The following is a 19,677-nucleotide window of genomic DNA, read 5'->3' as shown; positions in this document are numbered from 1 at the left end:
TCTTCTCAAGTGCACATGGGACATTCTCAAAGATAGGCCACATGTTAAGACAAAAACTAAATCTCTACAAGTTCAAGAAAATTGAATTCATATCAAGCATCTCATCATATCACAATGGCATGAAATTAGAAATCAATTGCAACAAGAACACGCAAAGACAGTGGAAAATATGGAGGCTAAACAGCATGCTATTAAACAATGAATGGGTTACCGAGGAGATCAAGGAAGAAATTAAAAACTTCCTGGAAACCAATGAAAATGAGCACACAACAACACAAAATGTATGGAATGCAGCGAAAGCAGTTCTGAGAGGGAAGTTCATAGAACTACAGGCCTACCTCAAGAAACAAGAAAAATTTCTAATAGACTATCTAACCTCACAACTTAAAGAACTAGAAAGCAAACAAAGAGAAAACCCAAGAGCAAGTAGAAGGAAGGAAATAGTCAAGATCAGAGCAGAAATAAATAACATGGAGACCAAAAAAACAGAGGATCAATGAAACAAAGAAGTGGTTTTTGGAAAAGATAAACAAGATTGATAGACCCTTAGCTGGACTCATCAAGAAACAAAGAGAGAGAACCCAAATACACAAAATCAGAAATGAAAAAGAAGTAACAACTGACACCATAGAAATACAAAAGATCGTTAACAGCTACTATGAACAATTATATGGCAACAAATTCGAAAATCTAAGAGAAATGGACAGATCTCTAGAAAAACAGACTTGCCGAAAATGGGTCCTGGAAGAGATAGAAAACTTGAACAGACCAAAACAACTAAAGAAATTGAAGGGGGAATCAAGACTCTCCCAGCAAACAAAAGCCCAGGCCTGGATGGCTTCACAGGGGAGTTCAACTGAACATTCAAAAAAGAAATAACACGCATTCTCCTCAAACTATTTCAAAAAATTCAAGAAGAAAGAAGAATTCCAACTCCTTTTATGAGGCCAGCAAAATTCTAATTCCAAAACCAGAAAAAGATACTACCAAAAAAGAAAACTACAGCCAATATCCCTGATGAACAGATGCCAAAATCCTGAATAAAACACTACCAAATCGGATCCAGCAATATATCAAAAAAGTATTCACCATGACAAAGTGGGATTCATCACAAAAATGCAACGCTGGTACAATATTCACAAATCAATAAATGTGATACACCACATAAACAAAATGAAGAATGAAAACCACATGTTCATATCAATAGATGCTGAAAAAGCATTCAACAAAATCCAGCATCCATTTCTGATAAAAAGCACTCAGCAAGGTGGGAATAGAGGGATCATATCTCGACAAAATAAAGGCCATATATGAAAGACCTACAGGCAACATCCTATTCAATGGGCTGAAACTAAAAGCATTTCCCTTAAAAACAGGAACAAGACAAGGATACCCACTTTCGCCACTCTTATGTAACATAGTACTGGAAGTCTTAGCCACAGCAATCAGACATGAAGAAAACATAAAAGGGATCCAAATTGGAAAGGAGAAAGTAAAACTGTAATTATTTGCAGATGACATGATATTATACATAGAAAACCCTAAAGACTCCATCAAAAACCTACTAGACTTAATAAATGAGATTGGCAAAGTAGCAGGATACTAAATTAATGTCAAGAAATCGACGGCATTCTTATACACCAATGAAGAACTCACAGGAAGAGAAGTTGAAAAGACAATCCCATTTACCAACGCAGGAAACAAATTAAGATACCTAGTAATAAACTTAACCAATGAAGTAAAAACCTATTTGTAGAAAACTACAGGACAATTTTTTTAAAACAATAGAGGAAAATGTAAAAAAGTGGAAACAAATATCTTGTTCATGGATTGGAAGACTTATATCATTAAAATGTCCGTGCTACCCAAATCAATCTATAGGTTCAATGCAATCCCCATCGAAACACCAAGGACATATTTCATAGAACTAGAACAAATACTTCCAAAGTTCATATGGAACAAAAAAAGAACCTGAACAACCATAGTAATCTTGAAAAAGAAGGACAAATTAGGTGGGATCACAATACCAGATATCAAGTTATACTACAAATCCACAGTAATCAAAGCAGCCTGGTACTGGCACAAGAACAGGCATATAGATCAATGAAACAGAACAGAGAACCCAGAAATTGACCCAAGACATTATGCTTAATTAATATTTGACAAAGGAGGCAGGAGCATACAGTGGAGGAAAGACAGCCTCTTCAATAAATGGTGTTGCGAAAATTGCACAGCTACATGCAAAAAAATAAAACTAGACCATCAACTTACACCATACACAAGAATAAACTCAAAATGGATAAAAGATTTAAATATGACCCGTGAATCCATAAAAATTCTAGAAGAAAATGTAGGCAACAAAACTTCAGACATCATACGCAGCAGAATTTTCACCGATACATCACCGAAGGCAACAGAAACAAATGACAAAATGAACACATGGGACTACATCAAACTCAAAAGGTTCTGCACAGCAAAGGAAATAACCATCAAAATGGAAAGGGAACCCAATGTATGAAAGAGCATAATTGCCAATGATACATCAGATAAGGGGTTAATTTTCAAAATATATGGAGTGCTCATACAACACAACAAAAGGAAGACAAAGGACTCCATTAAAAAATAGGCAGAGAACCTATACAGACAGCTCTCCAAATAGGACATACAAATGGTCAACATATGAAGAAATGCTCAACATCACTAATCATCAGAGACTTGCCAATTAAAACAACGATGAGGTATCACCTCACACCTGTCAGAATGACTGCCATCAAAAAATCATCAAACAACAAGTGTTGGCGAGGGTGTGAAGAAAAAGGGACTCTAGTACACTGCTGGTGGGAATGCAGACTGGTGCAGCCACTATGGAAAACAATATGGTGTTACCTCAAAAAATTAAAAATTGAACTTCCATTTGACCCAGTAATCCCGCTTCTAGGAATATACCCTAAGAAACCTGAAACACCAAACAGAAAGACTATATGTACCCCTGTGTTCATAGCAGCACTATTTACAATCGCTAAGATCTGGAAACAACCCAAGTGTCCATCAATAGATGAGTGGATAAAAAAAGCTGTGGTACATATATACAATGGAATATTATGCAGCTGTAAAAAAAGATCTTTTATCCTTTGAGACATGGAGGGACCTCAAGAGTATTATGCTAAGCAAAATAAGCCAAGCAGAGAAAGACAACTACCATCTGATCTCACTTATTTGGGGAATATAATGAACAAGGGGGCTGATGAACAAAATAGACCGAGACATAGAAAGGAGCCTGGTTTAGACTCACAAACCTCAGAGTAGGGGGGCGGCAGGGAAGGTGAGATGAACCAAAGAACTTATATGCATGTATGCAAAACCAATGGACATAGACAACAGTGCTAGGGGGGGTGGGGAGGGCCAGATGGGGAGGAAGGCGTCTAGGGGGATAAAAGAAGAAACATCTGTAAACAAAAATAAATTAATAAAAATTGAGGGAGAAAATAATTTAAAAAAATTATAAATCCCCTCAAAAAAAAAAAAAAGAATAAATTATTCTATGCAAATCATAATGATGTCACAAGTGAAATTTTATCATATTTCAACATTAGCAATCTTAAAATTACATATAATATTTCTTGTTATAAGGTATGACAGGGCTCCACAAAGTCATTATATATATCAGAATATATTCCAGTTTAGAATTTTCTCATGATGAGATTAGTTATTGTATTCAGACGTAATAGACTCTGCTAAATTAGTATACAGTGATATAACTAGGAATCATTTTCAGTTAAGGCTTGGATCATAATTTTAGCAGCTGGCCAATGATCAAATGCATAATAATATGTTCCTTTGCTGTAACATCCTGTAAATCTCTCAGATTCCTTACAACATTTTCTTATCTATAACATGTTACATTATTTACATCCTTATGGAAAGTAATCTCTATATTCCAACAAATAGTCCAGTAATTGTCCAATAGTAGATGGTTAATAAACATCTGTTGAATAGCTACATAAATTAGTATCAGAATGAAATAATTCCCTATAACCTTAATCCCAATATATTTCCTTTCTCTAGCAAATTTGAGAAGTGTTTCAAAAATTAAGTTGACATTCTTTTCTAAAGCACTTGCCTCTATATGCATATATACATAACCAATGAACATAGACAGCAATAATGTGATGGGGATCAGGAGCAGGGAGGAGGGTGTCAATGGGGAAAAAAGGAAAAACATCTGTAACAAGAATAATTAAAAAAAGAACTTGCCTCAAAGGAACACCCAAGTTGACTGCAAAGACTTTAAGAACCATCATGAATCTTACCATTTTTCACAGCGGGATTTTCTAGTCTCTAGAATGTCTACACTTCATACAAAAGTTGACAAATGCCTATGTCAAGGAATGAACAATATTTGCTTACTGGTTTCTTCTTAGCTGCCTTTTTTCCTAATTTCTAATTCTTATACCATACCTTGGATACCAATGCCAAGCAGTCTAGCAAAGTCTGGACATGTGTTAAAATTCCCATCAACCGCCCTGGCCGGTTTGGCTCAGCGGTTAGAACGTCAGTCTGCAGTCCAGAGAGACCCGGGTTCGGTTCCCGTACTTCGGTTGCAGTTTGTTCGCAGGTCCTGGATGGGCCATGCGGGTGGCCACCACTCAATGTGTCCCTTTCATGTCAATGTTTCTCTCTCTCTTTCTCTCTCTCTCTCTCCCCTTCCCATTCCATCTGAACAAAAAATGGAAAAATGTCCTTGGGTGAGAATAAAAAAAAATTCCCATCAACCCTCCAAACCTTTGAAAACAACAATTGAAGTGAGATGACATTATAAGTGTATTGCTTCTGCTTCAAGATTAAAGATGTTTAAGTTACTAGTCAAGGGACTTCCGGTCAAGATGGCGGCGAAGGTAAACACAGTATCAGGTCCTCCCATAACCACATCAAAGTTACAACTAAACTACAGAACAACCATCATTCAAAACTGCCTGAAATCAGGCTGAATGGAAGTCCTACAACTACGGAATTAAAGCAGCAGCCACATCCAGACTGGTAGGAGGGGCAGAGGCGCGAGGGGTAGCGGTGGTGGGCTGGTCCCACACCCAAGTGTGGCGGATAAAAATCAGGAGAATACCTCGCTGGGAAGGTCCTTCCTGTGGACTGAGGGGTCACCGTCCCACACCAGGTGTCCCGCTCAGGGTTCCAGTGTCAGGAAGAGAAGTCCCCATAACTTCTGGCTGGAAAAGCCAGCGGGAACTGAGGCTCAGGGAAGCTGAAGCGGCTGGAGCCCCAGGCAGCTCCCTAAAGGGCCGGCGCACGAACTTATCGGATTCTCTTCCTCTAAGCTTGGAGGGGAGGCAGCTCCACGGGCGCCAGAGACATACAGGGAAGAACTGAGCTGTTTGGCACTGGAGCGAGGGCTGGAGAGGGGGCTTTCTCGGGGACAAACGTGCTGTAAGAGGCCTTTGTTCCTTCGGTGAGCCCTTCCCGGGGGGCAGCAGACAGTCTCCATACCTGGGACTCCAGCAACCTGGCTCACACTGGTAGCCCCGCCCTGCTGACTCCCTGAGGCCCTGCCCTGCCCCACCCAACTTTCAAGCCCACCCAAGCTGTTGCCACTTGCTTAACCATAGGATTGGCAGGTCTTGGATCCTGCTTCAGGTTTTTCCTAAATTCTTTCAAACGAGCAGCATCTGGTCTCAGCGAGCCCCATACCTCTCATTAAGTAATACACTGAAACAAACACAGGGAGGCAGCCAAAATGAGGAGACAAAGAAACAGGTCCCAAATGAAAGAACACAACAAAACCCCAATAAAAGAACTAAGCGAAATGGAGATAAGCAACCTAACAGATGCTGAGTTCAAAATACTGCTTATAAGGATGCTCCATGAACTTAGTGAGAACCTCAGTGAACTTAGGGAGGGCCTCAAGAGCATAAAAAAAGACCAGTTAGAAATCATGGATGCACAGTTAGAATTAAAGGAGGCATTAACTGAAATAAAGAATAATTTACACAGCTTCAATAATAGAGTATGTAAATCCAAGGAGCAAACCATCGATTTGAAATATAAGGAAGCAAAAAACACCCAATCAGAACAGCAAAAAGAAAAAGGAATCCAAAAAAATGAGGATAGTGTAAGGAGCCTCTGGGACAACTTCAAGCGTGCCAACATTTGCATCTTGGGGGTGCCAGAAGGAGAAGAGCGAGAACAAGAAATCGAAAACCTGTTTGAAACAATAATGGCAGAAAACTTTCCTAACTTAGTGAAGGAAACAGACATACAAGTCCAGGAAGCACAGAGAGTCCCAAACAAGATGAACCCCAAGAGGCACACACCAAGACACATCATCATCAAAATGCAAAAGGTTCAAGACAAAGAGAGAATATTAAAAGCAGCAAGAGAAAGGCAGCTAGTTACCTACAAGGGAGTTCCCATTAGGCTGTCAGCTGATTTCTCAAAAGAAACTTTGCAGGCCAGAAGGGAGTGGCAAGAAATATTCAGAGTGATGAAAACCAAGAACCTACAACCAAGATTACTCTATCCTGCAAAGCTGTCATTTAGAATCGATGGACATATAAAAACTTTCCCAGACAAGAAAAAGTTAAAGGAGTTCATCACCACCAAACCGTTATTATATGAAACGATGAAGGGTCTTTTTGAAGAGAAAGATAAAATATGTGAACAAACAAAATGGCAATGAATACATATCTATCAACAATGTAATCTACAAACAAAATGAACAGGTAGAACAGAAACGTTCTCATAGATAGAAAGAACATTTTGGTGGTTGCCAGTTCGGAGGGGCGTTGGGGGAATGGGTGAAAAAGGTGAAGGGATTAAGAAGTACAAATTCATTGCTAGACTGACAAACCTCAAAGGGAAAGGGGTGGGGGGGGGTGGGAAGAAATAAACCAAAGAACTTATATGCATAACCAATGGACAGAGACAATAGTGTGGGAAAAGTCGGGAGGGGGGTGTGATTGGGAAGGAGGGGGTTAATGGGGGAAAAATGTGGAACATCTGTAATACATTTTACATCCAACAATAAAGATTTAAAAAAATAAAAGTTACAAGTCAAACTTGAAAGAAAAGAAAGTCTTAAAGAAAAACACCACTTTTCAACAAGTTAAATGATCATACATTGATAATTTCATCCACTCATTCCTATACGTCAACATATTGATACTTTCATAGTTTTCAAATGTAATCTCCAGTGTTTATTTTGTAATTAAAAGTTTTTTTTAATTGCAAAGCAAAATTAAAAGCTGAAAACTTCTCTGATGGGTACAGATGGGCTTGATATCTCTCTCCTTCACAAACTCTGTAATATATATATAATCTCTACAAAGAACTCAGTATTAGTAGCCAAGAATACAAATTTTAATGGATGCAAAGATATTATAAAGGGCAAAGGCAAGTACAGATTATTTCAGTGTGCTTTCTTTTATCTATGAAGTTCCTGGCAAGGGCTTAAAGCTATCCACACAAACTGGCATCTCAGAGGAACTGGAAAACTAAATTTTTGCAAAACCATGTGTTTTTTATTCAAGTTTTATGCCTCCATTCTGAAATATAAGCCTATATCCTTCTACTTTTTTGTTGTTAATCTTCACCCAAGGATATTTTTTACAATAATTTTTTTTTTAGAGAGAGTGGAAGGGGGAGGGAGTGAGAGAGTGGGGGAGAGAGAGACACACACATCAATTGTTTGCCTCCTGTATGCACCCCTCAACCGGGGCTGGGGTACAAACCTGCAATTCAGGCATGTGCCCTTAACCAGGACTCAAACCCATGACCCTTTGGTCCGTGAGCCGACACTCTAATCACTAGACAAAACTATCCAGGTTCTGTCCTTCTACTTATTAATGTTTACCAACATTGGGCTTTTCTGATTCTTTTATTTATTTATTTTTATCTTTATTGTTGAAAGTATTACAGATGTTCCAATTCCTTTTTTTTCCCAAAAAATATTTTTATTGAGTTTTGGGGGGGACGGACATCAATGTGACAGCAAAACATCAAATGATTGCCTCTTGCATGCCCCCATCAGGGATCAAGCTCGCAACCCAGGTATGAGCCCTGACCAAGAATCAAAGCAGCAACCACTTGGTGCTCAGGATGACAACCAACCAAGCTACGCCAGCCAGGGTGGGCTTTTCTGATTCTTAAGCTAAACTTAGTATCACAAAGCCACATCCATATCTGTGATGAATAAACAAACTCTGACCCCAAGGATCCTGAAACAAACATTGATTAGTTTTTTTAGCAATGTGTGAAGCCCATTTCTTTATATACACCTACTAGGACACTGCATTTTGGTATATTCAAAAATATCAACTCTTCAAAATGTCAACTGTACAAATTCAATGGGAGAGATGTGGCTCATCAAAAGCAAAAAAAAATTTGTTTTGGTATTTTTTTTAAATCAATAGTAAATACAGTGTTACTTAAGAGTGTGGCTTTTGATTTACAAGAAAGCTAATGTGATCTTAGAATAAATAAAAGTATAGAACAAAAGATATCAAATCCTGCCCTATTCTGTACCAATCAGAACATACCTATAAGATTGAGTCCCATACTTTAAGAGAGGTAGAATTAAACTGAAAACTATTCAGAAGAGAGTGACACTCATATGCACTGAAGGAAGTAGGTCTGTTTAGCACAGAAAAGAGGACTCAGGGGAAACATGATGGCTAACTTCAAATATCTTAAAGAATGTCACACTGGAAAAAAATTTTCTTATTATCTCAGAAGGCAGAAGCAGGAACAAAAGGAGACAGGTTTTTGATACTATTAAAGCTATTCAAAGATAGAAAAGAAAGCCTCAAAAGTTATGTTTAGTCATTATGGCTACCTAAGTGCTAAGGACATAAGGAGGCGATCCAAGAATAGGTGTTGAAATAATAATTTTTAATCCTTTTAACCTTGAGATCATATCATTTCATGCTTACATAAATTCCTCCAAATATATGAACCCATAATACTGAAAATCATTATATGTACTAGAAATTAGAGTTAACACTCAACTTTTATCTCACCTTATTCAGACCAAATTCATGCAACAATCACCTATTAATCCAATTATTTATAATAAATAGCATAGCACTTACTTTTATTTGCACATTTGATGAAGTATTTGACCAAGCTACTGATTTCTTGCATTTTTTTCTGCCTGGTGGCTTGTGTTGAGGTAGACACATTTAGTCTTCCTGTTTTCAGATACTCTGTTTCTTTCTGAATATATTTCTGTAAAAATCTTCGGGAAAACAAAATGGAATTTCAGAAACTCATTGAAGGTTAAATTATTATAACAGCTTCAAAAGTCTTTCATTCCATATAAAGAGCAACTTTTAAACCACACTGCTCCACTCAACGTACCAACTAAATAAAATAAATTTCTCTTTCAACGTCTTAGCCCCACAATACCAATTTAGAGTCTGCTCTGCAAAGCCCTTAATCTGTAACCTCCATGATTTTCTACTGCTTTACTTACTGCCTGCTTTCTCATTTTATCAGTAAAAGCTTATAGTGCTATTAGGCATTCTCAATTCTCTATCACCTGTTTGCTATTCTGCGTATGACCTATGTTTTTCTAGGAAATGTTTCTAGCATTTAAATAAAACCTACCTATAAGATATTCATGTTTAATTGGGAGTGCCAGGTGTATATTTGGCCTACCTGATTAGCTTATTCCTCTTTAGACAATAACTGTATTTGTGCTATCTTAAATAAAGTAAGTAACAAAAAAAAGGAGTATGCATTTTTCATGTTACCCACATTGAAATCTGTTAATAGTCAATCTAGGACCAAATACAAGGGAAAAATAAATTATCTGTTCTAAACACTTAAAAACAAGTAAATATTCATACTCCCTCTTCAGTACAAATAGTTCGAGTTTCTCAGTATTCTACTTTAATACTTTATCTTTTCTAAGTCTTACAGTCTATTTCTAGTAATAAGTGACTTAATAGTTGAAAACTGTCTTAATGTTAAAAACAAAACAAAACATCAATTCTGTTTGCCACACTAATCCAGCAACCAATTGTTATCTTTCCAATGCCTGAATTTTGTTTGCTTTTTTAACTGCATTCATATAGAATTATTCTAAATTTCCTTACTTTTTAAAATTATAATTTAACATCTGGCAGTTACTTAAAGTATTATTTAAAGATGTCAAAGTAAAAATAAAGCACTTGTTATATCTTAACTTTATTCTCTAATTTAAAATAAAGTCTCATGAACTAACTGATATGAAAGGAATTATCTCTAATCTTGAGTGAGATGTCTGAAACATTCTATTAAACAAACGACTTAAAATTAACTTTATCTATATATAAACCTCTTTTAAAAATTATGTTTCAGATAAATACTAAGCATCAACTTCATATGTAAGGCACAATGTTATACAGGGGACAGAGATAAATAAAACCTAAATACACACCAAAAATAATCACAACAGAAATTTTTTAAAAATTCAGTAAAAAAATTAAAATGGAATACCTAAAAACAGCATCCCAATTCAAATATTTCCCTTGTTTGGCATCTGAATGCCGATCTAAATGTTGAACAGTTTCAGGATCCCGAATCAGACGCTTAAATTTCTCAACTTCTTTCTGGGGGTTAAAAAGACAACAACATAATAATGGGTTACCAATCATACACCTATTTCAAGGAAAGATTAAATTTAAGTAATTTACTACCTTTCGCTCTGAAGCTCTATCATGTTCTAGTTGACGGCAGCAAATAAGCAGATCATTAAGTGCTAGACTCATGGTTCAGAATTTCAGAAAACACATCCTTGTCTGTAAAAACAATACATACATAAAATTATTTCAGACTGTGGTATTAATATATAGTTAGAGCTAATTCTATAACTAGAAGCATATTGTGATCAAAGGCACAATGATTTTTCTTAATATTTCCTTACTTAAATTAGGTTTTCTTAGTATATATCACAACAAAGCTTCAACCTGCAAATGTGTACTTTGTGCGTAGTAGCAAGATAAAAATATGAAACGTGTAATTTATTGTTCTGGGACCTCTTCTAAGAAACATGACATTTAAACTGAAACACAAAAAAAACGAATGGAAGGCAGCCAGGCAAAGAATAAGGAAGAAAGCACTTAAGAATTTAACACTGGTCGTTTGAACTATTTAAAAGCACCCCTTTTTATATGTAATGACTTAACATATAACTGAGTCAAAAGCTTAAATTGCTTAAGCTTTGTAATTGATAATGCAAGAGAATATCAGAGCTAGGAAGCCTTGCCTAGCATTTCCATTTTAACTGGCTTCATGATTTCCATTTAATACATAAAAACAGGAGGAAAAATGTATTCTTGGCTGGTTTCTTTTTTTTTCCCCCCATTAATCCTCACTCAATGATATTCTTCCACTGAATTTGTTTCCTAGATAGAGTGCAAGGGATGGGGAGGGGGGGACATAAATGTGAGAGAGACACATGGATTGGTTGCCTCCCACACTGGGGCCAGGAACCAAACTCGAAATCGTTAGGTCTGTGGGCCATTTGCTCTAACTGCCAAGCCAAAATGAACAGGGCGCTGTTCTTGTTTTAAAAGGAAATTATATGCTATGATGATATCCCTTGCAAATGTCAAAGGTCAACTATATTTTACTGTGCCTTAATACCACTGCAGCAGCCCTCTTCCTTTTAGGTTTTCTTATATAATCAAACTTTCCTTTGGTAACCTTTCAAAAAATCTTATAAGAAAAGCATTTTAGTATTTCTGAGCCTTTTTATAAAAAAAGCTTCATTTCTGTTACACAATGTTAATAAACAAAGAAAAGTATACACATTTACGTCTACGGTATCTATACACACATATATCTCAAAAGGAAAAAAAAAAAAAGGGAAACATCCTTTTCTCATCCATCTATACATGTTTCTCTGCCCCTGTTTAATTTCAGAGTCTTAAAAGTGAAAGGAGCCATGGCCAGTTTGGCTCAGCGGTTAGAGTGTCACGGGTTCGATTCCAGTCAAGGACACGTACCTCGGTTGTGATTTGGCCCTGGCCCTGGTGGGGGTAGCGCGGGAGGCAACCAGTCAATGTCTCTCTCTCACATTGATGTTTCTCTCTGTCTTCCTCTCTCCCTCCCACTCTATATGAACAAAAATTGGAAAAATGTCCTTGTATGAGGATTAAAAAAAATTTTTTTTATCCTCACCCGAGCATATTTTTCCATTTTTGTACAGATACAGTGGGAGGGAGAAAGAGGAAGGGAGAGAGAGAGAGAGAAACATCGACGTGAAGGGACACATCGAGTGGCTGCCACCCGCACGACCAACCAGGGCCAGGGACAAACTGCAACCGAAGTACGTGCCCTTAGCGGGAACCGAACCCGGGTCTCTCCGGACCGCAGGCCGACGGTCTAACCGCTGAGCCAAACTGGCCAGGGCAAAAAAAATTTTTTTTAAGTGAAAGGAACTGAGAGATCATGTCCCATCTTCCTTCAAAGGGAGAAATCACTCCTAAAATGTAATTGCTCTTTCCTTAAACACTCAAAGTGACAGCAAACTACCTAATAAGTCTACTTATTTCACCCTGGCCGATTTGGCTCAGCGGTTAGAGTGTTGGCCTGCGGTCTGGAGAGACCCAGGTTTGGTTCCTGCTAAGGGCACGTACCTTGGTTGCAGTTTTTCCCAGGTGGCAACCACTCGATGTATCCCTTTCATGTTGATGTTTCTTTCTCTCTCTTTCTCTCTCTCTCTCTCTCTCTCCCTCCCTCCCTCCCACTCTATCTGAAAAAAAATATCAAAAAATGTCCTCGGGTGAGGATAAAAAAATAATAATAATTTTTTTAAAAAGACTACTTATTTCACTGGCAGATAGCTCTAATTCTCTACTCCATTTGTATCCATTGGTTGTCTGACCCCTTCATCCCTATTACAACCTCCTTTACTCTGTTGTGAGTTACAGTATGTTATTTACTTGCTAGCATTTTCATTTGACTATATACTTCTTCATAACAGGACTGTCATTTTTGTTTTTCCATCACTTATGGTTTTACCTAGAACTCTTCCCCCTTCTTGCTTAATTTTAAAGTTATCCTAACTGAATCAATAAGAAAAATAAAACACCTTAGCAATATTCAAAGAACCATGAAAGTAGCCACCTTTATTACTAAATATGCTAAAGATGTTATTGGTAACGTGAAATAAAAATGCATGTTTAATAAACACGTGACACTTTCAGGAAGAGGCAGCTCTAAACTTTTTTTAAGCTATGGCTTTTCTAAACTTGTTTTTCTCCTCTTCCGTTTCTCAAAAATTGACTAGTTTCAAGAAAAAAGTTCAGTATTATCTACATAAACAGGAAATGTTCATTCACTGATACATGAAACTGTATTATTGGGCAATGCTATGTTCAAGGAACTATGTTAGGGGAATCTAGACTTATGATGAACAGGACACAAATCCTACCCTTGTGGAGTCATAACTAGTGGGAGAGAATGACAATAAACAAGTACACTAATAAATCAATGCATAATTCCAAACTGTGATATGACTCAAGGAAACAAAACACAATAATAGAGGATTATTTTTGATAAATTGTTAGGGAGCACATCTGAGAAAAGTTTACAATAAAGCCAAGAATCTTAATGAACTAGTGCCAATCACAGAAAGAGCTGGAGGACCGACATTTTAGGGAAGGAGACTAGCACAGCCTAAGGGCCTTAAAATGGAAAAGCAGCCCAGCCTGTGTGGCTCAGTGCGTGAGCGTCGACCCATGCAACAAGAGGTCGCTGGTTGGATTCCCCGTCAGGACACGTGCCCAGGCTGTAGGCCGGATCTCCAGTGGGGGCATGCAGGTGGCAGCCAGTCGATGTTCTCTCTCATCGATATTTCTAGCTCTCTCTCCCTCTCCCTTCCTCAGTCTCTAAAATCAATAAGGAAAAAAAATAAAATAAAAAATGGAAAAGCACACGGTATACCGGAGGAACTGAAAAAAACCAAAAGAACCAGAGAGTAGTCAGCTACAGTAAGAGTGTCACCAGTTAAAGCTGAACTCAATAAATGCACACTCTTAACCACGCGGCTGTAGTTTAAACTTCAACAGATACTCGCTGATTAAAACTAACGGGGGAAAGGGGAGGTGATTAGTCATTTAGTTAAAATTGGACGCGCAGAAGGGTTCAATTCGGGGCATTTAGAAGGTTGGTTGCTAAATTCGCTAGGAACTCGGAGGGCAGAGAGCTCGAACAGGACAGAAGCTCAAGAGAGATGAGGTGTAGGGGGAGCCAAGGGCCTCTCTGGAAGAGGGAGTGAGATTGGGTGTCCTGGGGCCAGGGCAGACGGCTCGGGTACGGTTCAATTCCCCAACACATGGCTTCCGCACCCCTACCGCTAGACTCCGACAGCCGAACTGCAATCTCTTGAGGGGACAGTGGCTGCAGCTCAAATCACCGATCCACTCACCTCAGACCGCAGCCGCAGCCGCTCAAGTCCGCTATCCACGCACTATTCCCGCTTCCGGTTCAAACGTGGCGTGACTGCACAGCGCCGGTCTCCGGAGGAAGAGGTAAGGCTGACCCGGCGCCCTGGCACCGTCTGCCCATGCGCGTTAACATCACTGGCTCTCCGCTGCAAGGCCTCGCTCCCCCAAAACATTGGGCACGTCTAAGGAGGCGCGCGTGCGCCGTGCCCACCAATGGCGTGCGCCCTTGTATTTCCTGCTCGCCCTCTGGCTCGGGCTCCTGGGCCTGCACCCCACCTCCTCGGCCCCTTCAACCCATCCTTCCAAATATGAGGGGGGAAGTGACGACATTTTGAAGGAGGACGGAGGCGGGTTTCATTTCGGCGCCTTTCTTTGTCCCGCGGAAGCGATTGGCTGGCATGGAGCGAAAGAGGCGGGACAAATTGCCGCGGGTTCAGTGCCGCCACTGGAACCGGGAGATGCGGCGCAGTGGCTGTTGCTGTGTTGGCTTTTACCCGAGCCTTGTGTCTTATTGCGGTTCCTTCTGTGACTTCGATTATGTTGTTACCTTCGGACGTAGCCCGGCTGGTATTGGGTAAGCTCGGCCGCGGGAGGTAGGGGTATCGGAGCCGCCAAGCCGGACGGAAGGACCTTTGGGGCCAAAGGTTTTTCCCAGGGTGGGGAAGCTTAGGGGTTTTGCCTCCCCGTCGACAACTTCAGCCGGAGGCTCAGGCAGTTTAAGCCTCTTTGTGTGTGGATGCTCCTCTCCTTGGAGGCTGCGTGGCGAGGGGAGGGCTGAAGAGAAGCTTGGGGTGGAACACCTGAGGCCCGCATTCGGAGGGCAAGTCAGGCCTGCACACTGCATGGGGACCCTTGAAGGAGAGTTGTCTTCATGACGGGTGGGTTGCATGTTTTTCAACCTTGGATGCACTTTCTCTTGTCAGGGCTGGTACTAAAATAGGAATATTAAAGACTTCCCCAGCCACCCAGCTTTGTGGAGAGACCTTCCGAACGCCCTTCTCATAACTCGTTTTTAGCACTGCGAGTTTGGAGCAAATGGTGTGTTCTTCCCTCTCCACCCACCGCAATAAGTCGTCCAGTGTAAAAGTTTGAAATGCCAGTTGCGTATTTTAAAACAGCAGCAGCAATTTTTTTTAGAAAAAAACTTCAGATGGGAAATGACTTTCAGAGTTGACTTTTCTAGGCCTGGTTTGTTTTTCTTCCATTTGCGGAGGCTTAGTTCCTCTGGCCATTGATCAAGGTGTTTTGTCTGTGTGGGAAACAGGTTGTGTTGTTGATTGTCCCCTGAAAGAATAAAGAGGATTGTAGTGCTGGGAATGAGAGTCACTTTAAACTCAAAACCCAAGCCAGTGATTTACAGACATCATATGTAACATCCCTGAAAATAAATGGTAAACATCTGTGATGAGACATCCTGTAGTGTCTACAGTTACTGATACCATTGTTTTATTGTTAGAAAAACTCTGTCTTGTTTCTTTTTAAAATATCCAGCCCTGTCCAAAGAAATGTTGTTTGTGCATGGGCTCTTGATAGATACATTTTGCAGAAAATACTAGAGGGTAGTGGTTCCATCATTCCTTTTTGGGGAAACTAACATAATGGCTTAAGTTTAAACTAATACTTTGTTAATGTTTGCCTAGTCTTTTTTTTCTTTATTGATTTTAGAGAGAGAGAGAAACATCCATGAGAGAGAACACCTACTGGCTGCCTCCTGCATGCCCCCCACTGGGGATCAGGCCCACAACCTGGGCATGTGTCCTGACTGGGAATCGAACCGGGACCTGTTGGTGCCTGGGTTGATGCTCAAGCACTGAGCCACACCGGCTGGACTGTTTCGCTAGCCTTTTGCCCACTTTATTTAGAATTAAATATCAACAGTTAACCTACATCTATAGATGTATCTGAGAAAAAGCTGGCTATTTTGCAGTTATGTTTATTAGACATACATGTGAACCAGTTCAAAGTAGACTTTCACAGTGTTTGTAATCACATTGACACACTTTCCCCCCCCGCCCCCCCCCTTCCATGCAGTGTTTACTTAAGAATTTTTGAGTTTTGGCAGTTTGGTAATCCAGATACACTTCAGTAACCACAGTCTTCAACAGGGTTTCTCAACCTCCGCACTGTTGACGTTTGGGGCCAAATAATTATTTATGGGATAACTGTACTGTGCATTGTGGAATGTTTAGCAGCATCCACAGCCTCTATCCTTTAGATGCCAGTAGAACTCCACTCACCACCTCTGCCTACTTGTGACAACAAAATATATCTCCAGATACTGCCAGTGAGTTCCCAATAGCGCAAAAACACTCTCGGTTAAGAACCGCTGGACTTACAAAAGCAATTTGATTTCCTAACTGGAATAATTCACACCAACATGTGAGTCTTTATTCTCCACAATCCTGCTGCTCTCCTTGACGTACTACTTTTTTTCAGTGGATAAAAACTCCAGTCATTGTTTCTTGATTGCCGCCTATTCTAGCAATATACTTCTCTTTCGAACTTTTGTCATTGCTTCTCAGATAGTCTTGCAATTCATCTTATTTACTGTTACAAAACAAAATCTGCCTAAAGCATTCACACTACATCTCCTATTCTTAAATTTGAAACAGTTGTGCGCTTACCAAAATTTCAAGTTGTGAAAAGGAATATATAATCTCATACTCATGACTCTTGCTTTTTTTTATTTAGCATTATATATCTTGAAACTCACACATCAGCACATACAGATTACAATTACAACAGTTAGTGGCTTAAAATATTAACAATTTTATTATTCACTCATAATTCTTATCAGTACTTCCTCCCCATCTTCAACCCCTTCTCTTGTTGTTGGCCCCTTTTCTTCATAATGTTCTTTCAGCAAATCTTTGGATTCCTGGTATGTTCCAGACACTAACAAATGCTAAAAATAGAGAGAGAAGGAAGTTCTCCCCTTAGAGTTCACATAATTAGGATTTTTACCCTTACATATACACACACCCTAAACACTTTCCTACACTCCTCCCCCTCACATTGTCTAATGCTGTGTCACCCTTTCACACATCAAATTTATTTCAAGAACAATAAATTCTATTTTCTCACCTTTCGTTCTTCAACATCAGCACTGACTTTTGTACTTCACTACTCCATTTAAACAGCCCTTGCTACTCAGCTACGGCCAGCTGTTGTCTTGCTGGAATTTCTTTAAATATTGCACAAGCCAAAATACATCAAAGTGTTTTTTATTGCCTCTGGATCACCAGTTTGGTTTTCATCAGTATGTTATACAAAGTGCTCTGTGGAACTGTTCCTGCTTGATCTCAACTTCTCAACATCTGCCCTGTGCTCCAGGCATACCAAACTAATTTTTCCTGTATATTCTGTTCCCTCTGCCTGCAGTGTTTTTCTCCCAGTCTTCCTAGAACTCTTACATTCATGGCTCAAGTCAAATGTAATCTCTGAAACCTCTTCCAGAAGGTATAGTTAGTACCTCTTAAATGTTCCCATAGCATTGTACACTACTTCTGTTATACCCTTACCATGTTTTATTGTAGCTATATGTTTGCTTACTTTTTTTTTTTAAGAAAACTTGCAAAATTTAAACATTTTAGCAAATTTTAAGTGTACAGTTCTGTGGCATTATTTACATTCACGTTGTTCTGTAACCATCACCATTATCCCCCTGTAGAATTTTTTTCTAGAAACTTACCTTTTTGTCATATTCAGTATTTTTAACCTGGGATTAATGGACAGGTTTCAAGAGTTCTGGGATCCCCCAAAACTATCTGTAAAGGTTTATGCAGGTGGGGTGTTTTATGAGTGAGGTGTACAAAACTTTTTTAGATTCCTAAATAGGTTTGTTCCTTTCTGTATGAATCAGCATCCATTCAGGAAAATTAAGCCAATCTGAGTATTCATGGAGGGATTTAATGAAGGAATTGGTTACAGTGATCATTTTAAAAAGCTAAGAAGAGCAGCTTAAGTGAGCCAATTTAGAGGTTAGCAACAGCTGAAAGCCACTAAGCTAGTCAGGACAAGGAGAGATGAGGCAACACAGAGGCTGGGTTCGCAACGTGGAAAATGGAAGGCATACTTGTCTAGTAAGGGAGCATAGTCATACAGGAGATTCTATCAAGGCAGAGAGGGAATGGGAGAAAGAAAGTGTGGCTTCTTATACTGGTGCTTTCCACTTATTGAACCCAGTCAGAAGCTAACTGACATAGCCTAAGAAACATTGCCTGTGTGGGATCAGGTTTCTTGTCATACAGTACAGAACAGGAGAAGGGGGGAGAATAGATTCGAAGGCAAACAGAACCAGAACTGGCACACCTCCCCAAAAGGTCAAGAGCCACTGTTCCTATTCAACTTTATATCACTAAGACACATGTTTAATAGGTATTTACAAAAGTACAACCATGATCATGACATTCCCCTTTGCTGAATAATACGGGCCATTTATTCAGATCTGTTTATTCATACTGTTATTTATTACAATAATATTGTTGTTGCTGACATTTACAACTTTTTATGGTTCTTACCCATTCTTTTCAGTTGTATCTCTACCTGTTTTCTGTCATAGACATTGTGCTTCATTCAAACTGGGCATGTTCCCCAAATGTGCTCTTCATATATGTTTTCTGGCAGCATCTTTGGGATTCCCCAGCCATCCTTCAAGACTTTCCACATCCTTGAAATGTTGCATAATTTACCCCAAGTCTGGTAATACTTTCTCTAGCTCGTATCCCCCCATGATAAAGTCCTAGTGACTTACCCCTTTTGCTTTGTATTTGTGTATATCTGAGTCCTAGTTCATCATAACTTATTTATTAACTGAGCCTTTGTTATTTGTGGATTTCATAATATAAGGCTTCATAAGTCTTCTCAAGAATTATTTACATTTTTAAGATCATTAAACCATTGATTTTTTCTGGGGAATTATTAAGATATATGAAGGAGATATTTTCAGGTAGGGGGATTTTCTGTCTCTTGCTTTCTTCTTCAAACACCTCTTTTTTTTTTTTTTTTTTTTTTATCTTTCTCTTACAAATAGGAATAGAGGGCAGACTTTTGTCATTCCCAGTTCCTAAAATTTGAATACCCTTGATAGAGTTAGATTTTACCTTTGCCTTTTTTTTTCTTTAGTTATGTTTCTCGTTCAGTCTATTTTGTTACTCATTGCAGTACTACTTCACTGGAAAGCAGGCAGAAGACAGTATTGTGTTAAGAAAAAAAGGATCTCAGGCATACTTCC

At 39.0% G+C, this 19,677-nt stretch overlaps 2 protein-coding genes across 19 annotated transcripts in view; one reads left to right on the top strand and one right to left on the bottom strand.

Annotated features, from left to right (window-relative positions):
* ATM (ATM serine/threonine kinase) overlaps nucleotides 1-14,621 on the bottom strand; it is a 160,403-nt gene extending 145,782 nt beyond the window's left edge. For 8 of the 18 annotated variants that reach the window (XM_036259999.1, XM_036260004.1, XM_036260005.1 and 5 more), the window contains exons 1-4: nucleotides 14,426-14,542; nucleotides 10,689-10,790; nucleotides 10,489-10,601; nucleotides 9,099-9,244 (exon numbers count right to left, since the gene is read on the bottom strand). In XM_036259999.1, coding sequence (XP_036115892.1) covers nucleotides 9,099-9,244; nucleotides 10,489-10,601; nucleotides 10,689-10,760 — 331 coding nt within the window. In that variant the 5' untranslated portion in view covers nucleotides 10,761-10,790; nucleotides 14,426-14,542. Of the gene's footprint in view, nucleotides 1-9,098; nucleotides 9,245-10,488; nucleotides 10,602-10,688; nucleotides 10,791-14,425 lie in introns of all 18 variants that reach the window. The other 10 variants (XR_004959324.1, XR_004959325.1, XM_036260006.1 and 7 more) reach the window with 7 other exon arrangements.
* A 260-nt stretch (nucleotides 14,622-14,881) lies between these two features.
* LOC118627925 (protein NPAT) overlaps nucleotides 14,882-19,677 on the top strand; it is a 77,142-nt gene continuing 72,346 nt past the window's right edge. Inside the window, exon 1 of the mRNA XM_036258468.1 lies at nucleotides 14,882-15,018. Within this exon, the coding sequence (XP_036114361.1) occupies nucleotides 14,982-15,018 (37 nt within the window). The 5' untranslated portion in view covers nucleotides 14,882-14,981. The remainder of the gene's footprint in view (nucleotides 15,019-19,677) is intronic.

The sequence above is a fragment of the Molossus molossus genome, unplaced genomic scaffold, assembly GCF_014108415.1.
Source record: "Molossus molossus isolate mMolMol1 unplaced genomic scaffold, mMolMol1.p scaffold_m16_p_13, whole genome shotgun sequence".
NCBI lineage: Eukaryota > Metazoa > Chordata > Mammalia > Chiroptera > Molossidae > Molossus > Molossus molossus.
Note: the sequence above shows the minus strand (reverse complement) of the source record. Positions and strands in the feature narration are given on the sequence as shown.